Source organism: Thunnus maccoyii, chromosome 21 (assembly GCF_910596095.1).
Source record: "Thunnus maccoyii chromosome 21, fThuMac1.1, whole genome shotgun sequence".
NCBI classification, from domain to species: domain Eukaryota; kingdom Metazoa; phylum Chordata; class Actinopteri; order Scombriformes; family Scombridae; genus Thunnus; species Thunnus maccoyii.
Genome location: NC_056553.1, coordinates 15,685,684 through 15,700,939, shown reverse-complemented (window position 1 = coordinate 15,700,939; position 15,256 = coordinate 15,685,684). Strand labels below are relative to the sequence as shown.

General features: G+C 39.4%; 1 protein-coding gene across 5 annotated transcripts in view; it reads right to left on the bottom strand.

The window, feature by feature from the left end:
• Nucleotides 1-9,783, bottom strand: part of mllt10 (MLLT10 histone lysine methyltransferase DOT1L cofactor) — a 46,720-nt gene extending 36,937 nt beyond the window's left edge. For all 5 annotated transcript variants that reach the window (XM_042399290.1, XM_042399291.1, XM_042399292.1 and 2 more), the window contains exons 1-2: nucleotides 9,417-9,783; nucleotides 3,695-3,774 (exon numbers count right to left, since the gene is read on the bottom strand). In XM_042399290.1, coding sequence (XP_042255224.1) covers nucleotides 3,695-3,774; nucleotides 9,417-9,579 — 243 coding nt within the window. In that variant the 5' untranslated portion in view covers nucleotides 9,580-9,783. The remainder of the gene's footprint in view (nucleotides 1-3,694; nucleotides 3,775-9,416) is intronic.
• Nucleotides 9,784-15,256: the final 5,473 nt, after the last annotated feature.

Below are 15,256 nucleotides of genomic sequence, written 5' to 3'. Positions count from 1 at the left end.
GCCAACATGCTGACAAGTGGCGCGGACTCGGGCACGAGTCCAGAAACTCTTCAGGAAAACATTCTCACTATCTGCCACCTAAAGGTTGTTTCTTTCTCTGAATATGTGTGTGTGTGTGTCAGCAAATACGGGCCCTCGAGCAATTATTTCTGCTGCTCTCAGCCTTGCTATTCCACTCTTGTGTGTGTGTGTGTGTGTGTGTGTGTAATCTGTAATCCTGCATGAACACAAAGACTTTCGTGTCTCTGATTGCTTTCTTTCTTCCTCTTCCCGCCACTGTTTTTCTGTTCCATGTCAAACTTCACACCTTACCAACAAGAAAGTTAGGGTGCTTCTACTCCACATTCATGTCTTAAAATACATCTTTCTGAACAGGCTTTCATATATCTTTCCATCAGTGTTTCCCCTATGATTGTACAGGCCTGGTGGGCCGCCAGACAAATGAGAACGCCCGGCCAAAAAACCCTTTTTTTAGAAGCCAAAAATAACGCCAAATGTCTATTCATTTGGATAGTGGTTGGGAGCCTCAATGCAGCTCTGTTCTGAAATGTGAGTCAACCTGTGTGTTGTTGCCTGGGAAACTCTTGGTAGCGCATCTCCTTTAAGGTATATGGCAGTGCGTAATGTGTGTGCATAGCAAGTGTAAGAGAGCGAGCGTCAGAAAAGTGACGGTGATTGTGAGCGGAGCAGAGGAAAAGGTTAGCACTAAGTTGTCGGTTTGGCAGTAAATGTACAGTACAGGCTACAGTGTGTCAGTTAATAAATGCTGCAGCTTCTCAAGACCAAGAAAAGTCACGTCTGTTGTTTCCCCAACTGCTGGAAAAGTGAAGGGGGTTAGCTCCAAAGTTAGTGACAATAGGTTAGCCTAACCTGACCACGTTCACTTAAGGTGGACTGACCTTTAAGGTGGACCAGTTATTCTCATTTTAGTGTCAATCTTAGCTGCTCCTAAACCGAAGGGGGAAATGTCTGGTTGCTGAGTCTCTCCTGAGTCTTGCTCAGCACCACCCCACCCCCACCACCATCCCAAACCAGTCAACCTAGGGGAAACACTGTTTACATTATTACTGTAATTGTTTTATTGACTGTATAGTTCTGTTAATAGTCAGTAAAACAGAGTCATTGGAGAAGAACTCCGTAGGTTAATTTGATTCAGACTAGAGCTGCAACTAATGATTATTTTCCATCATCGATTAATCTATTAATCTTTTTGCCCACAAAACGTCAGAAATAGTGAGATGCCTGTTAGGGACCATGGCAACATCTTCAAATATCTTTTTTGTCTGATCTGGAACAGTCCAAAATCCAAAGTTATTCAGTTCGCAATCATACATGACACAGAAAAGCATAAAATCCTCACATTTGAGAAGCTGCTATCAACAAGTTTTCAGCATTTTTGCTTATATAAAAAAAAAAAACTCGAATGATTATTCGATCATCAAAATAGTTGCCGATTAATTTTCTGTCAACTAACTGTTGCAGCTCTAATTCAGACCACTGAATTCAGGTAAAGCAATGGCTACTTTATCTGGAAAACTGGTAAAAATAAGGGTCAATCCCCTCTTCCATTGTATTAACATTATGCAAGAAGTAAAGCACAATATTTTATAACATATTTCTTCTTGAGGGCCCTCTGTCAGGCTCAGAAATGTACCAGCTCTACCAGTTACAAGCTATGTTGGTGCACAATGTAATTCTTTGTCAGTTTAAACACATACATAATTATCAGCTCCTTTAATACACTTGTGTATATGTATATTTCTCTTGTATTTTTTAAAAGGAACATCTCACGCAACTTCTGTTTCAGTTAGTTGCACAGCCTGCAAGGCTGGACAAACAAGTTTGTACACACATTCCTTCACAGAGGATAAAGTTTGACTGTTTTACTCATCAGATTCAATGTAAAGATTCTGCACATGTGGACACTGTTACAAACATTCAATGCCTTTACATGTAATTAATGCGGCTTTTTTTTGATTTTCTATCCTAAACTAACTTAATTGTCCTGAAAACAAGAAACCTGGTCTCCTTCATCAGGTTAAGAGGTTAGAAAAAAAAGTTACAGCTCTGCTACAGAAGTGTTGCCCTTCCTGCACACACATAAATACAGCAAGAGGCAGGTCATACCAAACACCTGTATCAACAGCTACATCAAGTTAATCTTGCACTGACAAAATCTAGACAGGTCTTTATGAGTTTGCCGAGGTCATGTTAAGTTGAAACTCAGCAAGCCATACCATCTTGTAGCTCCACAAAGAGGATACATGAAATATGGAAGCTCCTTTGCCCAATTCCAGTCCTAAGTGACATGATTAAGATGTCTGTGCAGAGCAGGTCAGCGCACAGGTCCTGCGGCAATTGCTGGAAATTTAGGGCTTTCCTAGGCTGCGTTCCTGCATGGACAGTCACATTTTAATGGGCTGTTATGGTGCAGAATGGAGAGCTTAATGTTTGTCACACACAACTGGTGTTTATCATTTACCATTAACCATCATCACTCAAACAGCATTTAAAATAATCTAATATATATGATATAGAGCTTTTAAATCAGAATTTTTTTTAATTGGTGAAATGTGATTGTAACTGGCACAGAACACAGATTGTGGACTGACAGGCTCTGGGCCACTGGGAGATGGCACTAGGGTTGTGACGATAACCGCATTTCCGCAGTCATATGATGCCTACGGCGAGGTTGTGCTCATTACCATCATCACTGCATTTTTAAAAGAAATATCAACCGTAACTATCATATATGGTAGTCTAATGTGCTTGCGCATATATTGTGTGATCTACGGTAATGCAGTGGAGACATAGGAGGCTATGTGATATGTTGGAGAATCTTGCTCCAGGCACCAGGCTGCAAGACCTCGGCATTACCCCACGAGAACGACCGCCCAGGGGGACGCCAAAAGCGGTGCGCTAGAAAGCAGAAGTGCGGTAAGCAAGCCGGCATCCAAGCCAGGCGAAAGGCTAACCCCGGTCGGCCAGCTCTCCCGTCAATCTTCCTCGCCAACATCCACTACATTGACAGTAGACTGGACTACCCAAGACTGCTTTGGACATCTCTGAGAGAAATGACAAACTACTGTGCCCTCGTCTTCACCGAGACGTGGCTGAACGATGGTATTCCCAATTCTGCTATCCAGCTAGCCGCTCTCTGGTTGGACAGAACTGCTTCATTGTGAGGTAAGACCCCAGGATGTGGCCTAGGGGGTGTGGGGTCGGTAAGCCACCAATCTGCAGGGATACGTTGCTTTTTCACCGCGTTAAGAAAAAATCCATACAGTCACAGCCCTAGATGGCACATATTACAGAAAATCCTGCAGGTGCAGGCAGCTGCTCCAAAAAAAGTGGCTGTAGCCGGCAGGACAGCGCTGACCCCTAACATGACTCCTGTAGTTACAATTCCTTTGATATGCCACAAGTGGCGATTCAAAGATGTTCTCTAACCATGGTGACAAAATAGTGTCTTCAACAACCATTGTGTTATTTTGAGAAATTGACTTGTTCAAAGCCCTTTTAACAAACACATTGATGATACAATGGCTAACTTGCTACCATTTTCTTGGCATGTTTTAAAATAATAGCGCTCTTTAAAAGCATGAGGTCCCCCAGCTTTGGTAGACTGTCTGCCCCGGGCTTGTTATTCCAGAGTTTACTCATAAATGATGAATGGATGGACTGTGTGACTCACCACGCGAGCTGCTCTCTCCTGAGATTCACACTTTCTGCAGAACCATGGACCAGTGGGCACCTGCACGATTCCATAGCAGGCTGCAGAGAGAGGGAGGGGGGAATGGAAGAGGGTAATAAAGCAGAGTCAGTCACTGCAACCACAACAAAAGGCTGCATTTTATTCCACACAACAGTGTCCAAAATTAACTTTTTGACTCACCTGCCATGGGGACTATAAAAATCCACCAGCCAAGCATATTTTTTTTACCAGCCAAAATAATAAACTGCCTTTTTGTGTCACATATAGTTTCATTATATTTCATTGAGATAATACAGTATTATGTTGAATACAAACTTAAAGAAGAGGCCAGAACAAAATTTCCAGAAAATAAACATGCATTATCAAAGCATGTTGTTAGCACAGTTTAATATTTTATATTAATCTATGTGGTACACAATGTTGTACAAAGAGATTTTGTTTTTGGTCATTTTGTACAGTTACAAAAAATATGCAAGACAGTTTTGTATATGTTACAGGTGAATCAGGGAAGTTAGCCAACAATAACAAACATCTGCAGGGATTTAAGTTCTCTGTTGCTACGAAGGATTTCCATCATTTGGATAGAGAGAGAGAGGGAGAGAGAGACGCATATGGTGCGCGTGTCTACACTGTATAGGGACAAACATGAGTAATTTCCTCTGAGACATCATGCCAGATATTTTATTACATGACTATTTTGGTACAAACATTTACCCGCCACTGTGGCGGATAGCCTTCTGAGATTTATTCGCCAAATGGAAAATCTACCCACATTTGATGCTTGGCAGGTGTTAATTTCTGAACCTGCCGCAGAATCATTCACAGAGTGATAATAAAACCACGCTGACACATGCAACGCTGACCGCACCTGATAACATCTTTTCAAACATCACTTTCTCGGTTATTTTTTTACACATCAGAAGACAAACTTGTGACTGAACATGTTTGAATGCAATGTTTTAATCTGACACCACACTACTGTTATTCTAATGTTTTTGATCACTCTACCAAACGTGTAACATGGTTCACCTGTGCTACAAAATATTTTAATCACTGGTAATGCAGTGGTAATGTCAACATGTGCGGCATGCCATCAACAGGGTTTCCCATACATTCATTTATTTGTGGCAGCCCGCCACATATTGATTTTCTATTTTTGGAGCTGTGTGCCCCGCTCCCACTCTCTCTCTCTCTCTCTCTCTCTCATTCTCACAAATACATGACAACGGACCCGTCTGTGAATAGCATTATGTAACATACTCCAGTACAGTAGGTGGCGGCACGCACTTTTAACATTGGTTTGTAGTCTGCGAGTAAAAACAAAGACGAGGAGGAGCAGTATATATGGTTGTTGGCTTTTCCCCACAGAGAAGACGGCTGGCCGAATTAATCCAGAGATCACGCATGGTTTATCAAATTTTTCTAAAACTGATGCATTCAAGTTAACTCTGATAAGTTAGTCAATCTATGTTCTTAACACAATCTCGGAGACCCAACTCTTCAAGTAAGTTATTAGCAAGCATGCAGACCTCCCGTCGTCCCAGGGAGGATGTAGCCTAACACTAAATTAATTTTAGGAGGACTTTGGGACGAGAGTTGAAAAAAAAAAAAAAAAAGAAAGTGCACAAAAACCAAACAAGTCCAACTTCGGACAGCTTTGAGGACCTGTTAGCATGTTAGCCTGTGTGAGCGTAAGACAGTAAGTTAGTTATTTAATATATAGGCAGCAACGTATGCATATTTGATCCTTTTTCTTCATTCAAGTTTAATATATATGTACTTTTTTTTGTTCTATGTGTTTTTCTATTTATTGTTATTTATAACTATTAAATTCCCAGTGAAGCTTACTGTTTTAGTGCACTGATGTCATTTTATACGATAAAGTTTATTGTGAAACTGTAAAATATCATGCTTGAATTATGAATTTTTGTCACAAGTGTTTGATAACCACATTTAAGGGATCACTGCAAAAATTGTGTTTATTTATATATTCTGTATATAAGTTTACATAAGATTATCAGCCAATATATCGATATAATTAATATTAATATCGGTATCAGCCACAAAAATCCAGTATTGGTCGGGCCCTAGTTAAAATAGCACAGGGTTTGTGGGGCGTGTTGTTTAAGGTGGTGATAAGACAATGAAATGCATTTAAAGGCTTATCAGATTGTAAAACAGTGGACAGTTATCACAGCGGCAACTATTTTATCTTTAGTCAGGACAATCACAAGGTGAAACAGTAGAAATACGGAACTGCTGACAAACTTGATTTTACATTTATTTGGGAATCAATCATGAAATGCAATAAGGACCATAAAAAATGAATACCTGACGATATATCGTTATCAGATTTTTTAAACCCTAAAATATCAATATCAGCATCTGCCTTAAAAATCCATCAGTCGGGCTGTAGATACAAACTGATTGCACTGATGCTTACAGGACTCAGACTTGTAGTTGCTCTACCCTAAATAGCCGTCCTCTACACATTTTCAGATTATCTCTGATCTGACCAGAGCCCATAATCCAATGGAATAAACAGCTATAATCCAGATTCCTGAGAACAAAACACCCACAGGTCACTGAGTTCAAATGAAGAAACTTGTAACCAGACTTGCAGTAACAAAAAAAGAGAAGAAAAATACAGAAAACGAGGAAATAGACTTTGTTATCATGCACACACTGTGTAACCGATTAACTTTCCTAATTAGGGTCACTAAAAAGCATGCAATTTTTATTTGTTGCCATGCAAACTGATGCTAAATACAGTATGTAAATGCTTTGTTGTTATTTGAACTTTTCTTTCAGACTCAAAGGAATACTCAAACACAAGACATGTTTTAATTCAACATGTGTAAACATACATAAGCTATGCACCAATTGCACACTATTCATTATAATCATGTTTAATGGTAATACTAATAAATAGGGGCGTAACAGTATGTGTATTCATCCCAAAACATTCAGTGCAGGATGTTGAGTTCGGTACATGACTTTCCTTGGTTCGGTATGCTCCGTGAACCAAACAATTACTGTCAAAACAGTTTAATAATTCACTTACTCTGATGTGCGGAACAATAATTCTAGAGCGCAAGTTCCACCTGGAACATTTTAGCGGCGCACCACTTAGCTGTAGCATGTTCATGGATGTATGCTAGCCGGCTTAGCCAAGTTAGCTTGGTTACCCTGCCTACCCTGTAGTGTTGCTGCAGTCAGAATGACAAATGAGAGACTCGTGACACTGACTGAGTGCAACACTGTTATTAAAATATGCTCCGTTATCTCCATAGTGAAACGATACCGTGTCTCCCCGTGCCCCTCCCCTCGCTGTGACAGTTGGTATTTCACTCCGTGTTTGAGTGAACTACTCTATATACCGTTAGACCATAAATCAGCATAACTTGCCAGAAACAGAAAGGTTTCAACTGCAGCACAACTGAACTGTTTCAGTTATAGTTTTGGCCACTGAGCCATGTTTGGATGTTTACATTTTTCAAATAAAAAGAGCAAAATGTTATTTTCCACCTTTCTTTTTTTCTGCTGCACTGAAAACATAATGACCTGTGATTCCAAAACTGAGGTACATACCGACCATGAATTTTGTGTACCATTACACCCCTACAATTAAATGTCATGATTCACACGAAAACATTTTGAGAGTGTTGCTGTAACAGTGCAACAGCTTCTTCAACGGCTCACAGAATGAAAAATAAATACAATTCTTGCGACGCAGAATGTTGAACTATCAACGTTAGTATATTATGTGTACAATGTTTTTCACAGTTGTAATGTATGGCACGAACTTTGGACACTTTACACACAATTTATCACCAGGCCTTTAACAGGCTGTGACTTTCATCATTACTGGAGTTAACAAATGCCAGCGTTTTAACAGATACTTCCATTTGTTAACAAAAAAAGTTCCAATAGATAAATGTCTGTTCAAACTTGAAGTGCAGAAATGAGCCAGTCATCCGACACAGTTGAACGTTGGTGGTTAATGTCATGAGGCAAACATATCTGATCCAAACAGAAGCTGTTATAACTGTGGTTCAGGATCAGTGACATGATAACGCAGAAAATGACAAGACTACTGCACATCTGAACAAAAACTCGGCTTTTCCTAACGGATACAGCTTTCTCTACAACCAATAACTCATTACAACAAGTACTTTTGGCACTTCTGACTGGATGTTAAACGGAGATTTCTCAATCTGACACTTATTGATCTGTTATCCAAAACAGAGCACATTTAGAATGTTTGGTCAGAGTTTGTATTGAAGCAAAACTCCAACTTTATTGAAGACAGACCTTGTATTAATAGAGTATTATATACATAACGCTTGACGGGGTACATTCAATATTCACAGTATCACAATACGCTAAGAACAACTTTCCTGTTTAGTTCTCGCACTAGTTTCAAAATGCACCTGATCTAAAACAAACTGATACTGCATTTTTTACAGGCATGACTCACAATGCTTGACAGGCTGAGACTGGCATACTATGATGCAACCTCAATGTGATATATAAAACACTAAATGATTTGGCACAAATGTTTAACCAATGAAAACAATTATAAATAATTACACTATTACTGCCTAGCTTTAGTTTCTGCAACTTAATACCAATGAGAAGAGACACATGGGTCAAATATAAAGAACTATTCCAGATTAATTCAGAAATACAGCAACATTTGACTTATACTGTTAGTAGATTATATACAGACATGATCCAGTCAGACAGGCCTATTAAACAGTTCAAACAATGTCACAAATGGTGACAAACAAAACCATCTTACTAGTGCAAATTACAGCTGCAACAATTAGTCAATTCATCGATTAGTTGCCAACTCTTAAATCGTTTTGAGTCTTTTTTTAAAGAAGAAAATAACCAAATGTGAATATTGTCTGGTCAGAAAACTGATTATCTTTGGGTTGTGAACTGTTGGTTAGGACAAAACAAAAACATCTGACGATATCATACAGGGCTTAGGGAAACAGTGATCAACATTTTTAACCATTAATCAAAAAAATTATCAACAAGTTAATCAATAATGAAAATAATCATCAGTTGCAAGTGTAGTGCAAATACATGCATCTGCATGGACTCAGAGTTGCTGACACTTCAAATTGTTTTCAGCCTCCCACAGTGTTTATCCAATGGACACATGGCCAGCTGCTTGATTTGTAAACACAGGACTTCATCATCATCTGGGTGAACTTGGGGTGAGAACTGGCTTAGCAGCACTGCATCTCAGTTACTATGTTAAAAGATAATGTGTTGCCATTTACAAAAAACAGTGTTTTGCTGCTTGAGCTGTGTACATTTTATGACTTTTTTTTCTTCTGGATGATCAAATTGCAGAGCAAAGTCGCCTGCCGCATTCAACACAGTTTGGACTGTTATTAGTTTACATATTGTGACAGCAAGATAGTTTCACATCTCTGTCACTCACATGACAGATTCTGAGAGGGATGGAGAAATTAGCACGACTCGGAGCCAGAAATGTGTGCATAAAGCTGCAGATTAAACAGGCCAAGTTATTTGCCGGGCTCCCTGAGTGGAGCCTGACCTCAGCCTGGCCTTGCTGAGGGCAGGCGGAGGAGGAGGAGGAGGAGGAGGCTCCATAACCTTGCAACAAGACGACGCTAACTAGCCTGCAAGCTAACCGCTAACTCCCAACACCAGCGCTTACCTTGATGCACGGCGACGTTGCAGCCGTGTCCGTCGCAGTACACCAGCGGGTTTTCTGCCCAGCCTCTCTCGTCTGAGCAAACACAGCAACCCCCGATCATCTCCTTCATGTTATTCGTCGAGAACTCGTCGTCCGCCGCCAGACAACGCTCGCCGGAGACCATCTACGGAGAAAGCGGACATGCGGAGGAATACGACGGATAAATAAACCGAAACCTTCGCTGAAAAAGCCCCTCGTTGCCCTTGCTGCGCCCCTTTAAGTCCCACACGGTCGAAATGTCATGTTTAAAACGTGTTTAAGTCCCTTTTCGACGTGATATTTGTTCACCAAAACATCCACTTCACTGCGCGGCGGTGAGGAGAAGGGGGGGGGGGGGGGGGGGGGACTTCATCGAGAACAGGAAATGCGTAATGACGCAAGACGAGTACGTGTGCGTGCCCCGCGACAGTGTTCCATTTTGGCTCCACATGGCCGAGGTGGTTTGAAACTTTCTAACAATAAGACTTCACTTCATTTTACACGATTCACTGTCAACACTGTAGCAACATGGAGGTAGGCAAAGACATGGCGTCACTCGTTGTACTGAAATAGACCCTCCATACTCAGGATTTGTAGAAAAACTGACGTGTGTGTTGAAAATGTGTTCACAGAAAGCACTGAAACTCTTGATCTGCTTGGTGGACTAAGAACTATTGAGCAAAGCTGTGTTTAAAAATAAATTTGAATGTTTCCTGTTCAAGATAAAGAATGTGAGGTTTTACTTTCAGTTTAAAGATGACGTTTCACAATCAACTCTACTGGGTAAATGCAAGTATGTTGACACATACAATTTCTTTTCATTAGCTGTCAATGAACGTACATACAAGATTCAAGAGATTTTAATGTGACATGGACAGCAACACAGCAGATGGCAACATTAAAGGAAAATTGTCTTCTTCGAGCTCTAATTCCAATTAGAGTGCATGTAATAAAATGAGAGAGAAGAAGATAAGAGAGAGACAAATTAAGATATAAACAAACATTAAATTGCACATAAGTGGTATTGTACAGCATGATACAGATACTGATATAATAAAGAAAAGTGCTAAGCTAAACAAGTGTGATATGTTTGGTTGTTTTACAAAAAAAAAAAAAAAATTGATGAATTTGCATCTAAAACAGAAAATCAGTCAATTTAATTTAATTGGCAACAATTTTGGTGGTTTGGAAAGTCCTTTTTCAAGCAAAAATTACCTGTACTGGCTTCACAAATGTGACAATTTGCAGCTTTTCCCTGATTTATATCATTATAAGCTGAATACCTTTGGGGGTTTTTTTTACTGTTGGTTGGACAAAACAAGACATTTGAATATGTCATTTTGCGTACTGGAAAATTTCCATGAGCATTTTTCAATATTTTTGAATATTTATTGTAAGATAACAAAGTTAATTAGAGTGGTGCCTTACTTTATTGGTCTGACATTTTCTTAACTAAATGAGTAGTCAAAAACTGATACAGAATAATTGATAATGAAAATAATCCTTAGTTGCAGATAAATTGTGTGTCCTCACTCCTACAGAAAACCTTATTTTGGTTCAGATGGTTCAAACAGACTCTACACACTAATGCATGTAAGTTGTTGCAATACATTTTGGACAGTTGCTGCATTTCCCCTAGCATGGGGTTTTTCTACATTTATAGTTTGTATTACTCCATCCTGTAAGAAGCTATTTGGTGCACTGTTACATCACTTTACTAATAGCCTATACCTTATACTGTGCATATTTGTAATTATGCTACAGGTTTAGGCTTGATAATTAGGCTGCAGTTTTGAAGTATATTTTGTCAGATATAATTTATATTTGTACACAAACACATATTCATAATTAAAAGTCAGGCTTGTAGTTGTTTTATTGCATCTTACTAAAATCATTCAAAACAACATGTCAACAATTGTAAAATGGAAAAAACATTATACTTATAAGATCCTTTATGCTACAATGTCCACTACAGTACAAAGTGCACGAGTACATGTGACAACTTTTTAATTTTTTTTTTTTTAATTCTTGTTTTTACATTTTTAAAGTCAATGACACCTATAGGGTTTTGTTGAATTTTCTTAATGATATTTAATTGTTTTTATTTGACATGAATTTGAGTTTATATGTATATGTCCTCTTTGGACAGTCAACAGCATCATTTTCAAATAACTGAAATGTTATACGTTTCACATAATGCCATTTCATTGTGATTAGGAATGGTGATAATGAGAAAGGTATAGGTCCTTTGAGCATACCGCCAGAGCATTTTGAAAAGCTTTTCAATGTAAGAATGAATACCTTTTTATCTTTGAAAAAATATTAAATGGACTTTGAAAAATCTTATATCAGCCTGCATATCAGACCTGTCAATATGCAGTTTTGTTTTGACAGCATCCCCATGCTGTTGCCAAGGATGCTCCAGAACACACACACACACTCACACACTCACACACACACACACACGCTATTCCAAGCACTCAGCTGCTGCTTGCATCACCGATTCCTCTGAGCGAGCTCCCGCTCTCGGTTTCCAGAGAAACGTAATGACTTGCCAATAATGCGCAAGAGCACACGAGCGTCCTCCGTGTAATATGGTGAGCGAGAGGTCCCTGGGAGTGCCTGCCCATTGTTTGCTTTAATTTCAAATTGCTCAAATGCTCCAGTCGACACTGGGCACTGCACTAAAAGGGGGTGTGGGGGGGGGGGGGATGGGGAACTGGGGAAAAAGGAAAAAAAAGTGAATTGTGTGTGGCAGGGGAAAACCTATTAGAGCTTGAGAGAACAAAGGGAGGCAAAGGAGGGGGCAGCAGTTGTGGAGGGGCCCATATAGCTACTGAAACACTGAAAATGGCAAATGATTTTTACAACTTGCACTTGATTAAGTCGAAGTCTGCACGAATCGTGTATAATGTTCCTCAGGTTGCCAGAGGAGAGCTTTCTCTGAGACCTAAAATTGCAGCAACACTGTCTGCTCCCAACAACTATTGGTGACCTCAAAGTACATATAGCACTCAGAGCTTTTATATAATTTAAGGTATTCTGTGATTATAACCAAGCAATCCTTTTAGATGCTATATGTTAGAGCATTGTTGTTCTGTGAAGTGTGTTTTGATGGGGATTTCTAAATCCATTGCAACAGCATTTCTGCTATAGGCCGTATTTGTCTGTTTGGACAACTTCTCAACTGTATGCTTCACATAAAAGGGATATTTTTTAGAGTTTTGTGGTCTCTCTCTACAGAATGAATAACATGTAAAATGTGCAGGGTGTAGTGAAGAGCACACTGGGAAAGGCAGCCCCAACACACTCTGAAATTGTGTAAAAGGAATTGGATACACAAATGCAGGACACACTTAATTTCATGTCAGTAATTTATTCAGTCTGATGTTTCCCTATAGATTGCATCTCTTCTCAAGCTTATTTGCTTCATTGACATTTATAAATTGCCACGCAAAAAAAAAAAGACCCACAAGAAAAGAATACATATGAACATCACACCGGTGATGAAATCTGGATTTTGTCCTTAAACATTGTATCCCAGTGTGTGAGTGTGTGTGTGTGTGTGTGTGTGTGTGTGTGTGTTGCAGCGAGAACTCTGCAGAAAACTAAAGCAGTCTGGGAGGAATGTTTTCACAGACTGACCTCATAAGCTTCAACAAATGACTACTGACAGCTAAGTGTAGGACTTTTTTATTTGAAGCAATTCTCAAACAGACGCCATACGCTTGTTTTCAAATCAATTTATTAATGAGTAATAGATATTTTTTTTCATGGGTGTTAGGTAATGTTAAAGAATGTAAACTATCCGTGGCCTATTAGACCTTGCTAAAGAAATGCGGTAAGTCAAATAAACAGCCGAACATTATAGAAGCTGTGTGTTATGTGCCAGCTTTTTAAAACAATCTGAGCTACTATATAGATTTAGCCTAACCAATATTCTTTTAGCATATTGAAACAATGAAAACAGACAAAGCAGTGAGTTAGCATGCTGTCATATGTGTGTAGTTAAATTGTATGTAATCAATGATCAGTCTCTCTGATGTACAGCTAGTCTGTGTCTGCCTGTTGCATTATTACTGCTACTAGTTTTTAATGAAGATAATTCACCTGCAGCAACCCCAATACATGTGTCATAGAATTTTACACCAGATGTTATAGATATCTAAACATACTCTGGCTGATACAGTCTTTCTGGTGGTGTATGTGAGTTTAAATGTAATATATTTTGTATGGGCTGTAATGGTTGTGACTGACCATGCATTCCCATCTGTAGGGCAATGCTGGTATCATAAGATTTATTTTTTTTTACAAAGTATTACACGATGTGTTGTAGGCAATGAAAAGAATAGACTATCTATGTAATGCAGTCAGCTATTCGGATGGGAATTGCAGGCTTTTTCATCTGCTGTTGAATCATGTTCCCGATTTCAGGAAGCCTGAAATAGCTATTGAAAAGTTGAAAACACTGAAATGACCCGCACCTTAATGGTCCTTTCTTGGTTCCATCACGCTCAGACCCATCACTGTGTAGCCCACGGTCTCCTCTCTGGTCGACTAGTAGCACAGGGGCCTAGGAAAAAATACAAACAGTCCCAACACGGCAGGGTGAAAGGTGAAGGGAGCCCTCCCCCCACCACTGTCCGCACACACTTCAGGCTCGGATTGCATGTAAAATCACATTCTCCCGGGGTGGTGGGGGGTGGAGAGGAATTCATTGTTTTGGCATGGGGCAGTGGGTTTGTGTCATAAAAAGTCTATGCTCTTACAAGTGCCTGCGCCTCCTTGACCAAGTGTCTCCATAAAACTCACTGCAAAACAAATGACTTGAGGCTGCAGGAGACTCCAAACTCTTGGCAGTTTTTCTGCTGTACCACAAGTTGTTTTTTGGGTTTTTTTTTCTTTACAGCTAGTTAGCTCATAAAAATGTATGCAATTCATCAGATGAACCGGTAATGAGCTGGTTTCCATATCGAGACAGTAGGGAGTGTTGGGACTTTCTATATGCTTTGTAAGTCTGTTAAAGTGAAATCAACGACTTCAACTCATTTTTGTTAAATAAATGTCGCCATCTTACTCGGTCATTGACGTTTTTATTCCAGTTTAAATGTAAAAAAGCCATAACCTATAGGGTTAGGCTTTATATCCCCGTTAACCTCCGTCTTCCACTGTGATGTCGTGGAAACATTTTTAAAAGTAGGTATAAACCTCTCCAGCAGTCAGGAATTTCTACGAGGTGAACACCCGCGATATTTCAAATAAAAAACAAAAGTTGACTCATTTATGATTTATATTTTATATTTTTTATTCATGTAAATTTTATGATTTATATACTCGTTTGGTAACGATTTCTTGCAATGAATCTTTTTAATCATGAATCTAGAATAAAATGGCAAAGAAGTAGGCTTAACTCGATTTCCTTATAGTCTACGGATAAAAGTGACATTTGGTTGTTCCCTTTAGGTTACTATATAACTCCTGCATTGCCAAAAACATAAGAGTCCCATAGGAATAGCCGCTGAATTGGTCTAAAGTACGAGATTTGGTCCACTGACATTTTCTCCCGCATTACCAGCACACAGCGGGCAGTTAAAAGAAACCTCCACCGTGCTTGAGGTCCCTCTCTCGGCCACTCACTCTTGTCCCCTCCCCTCCGGTCCCGGCCAACATCCAGACGCAGGAAAAGGAGGGAATAAGCGCCCCGTGGCATCTGGTCCATCCCAAATCTGCATCACGAACAGTCCCCCATCTTAATTGGAAATACTCAAATATGTATATAATGTTATTTTATTAAATAATTATTACAATTTTATATTATTGTT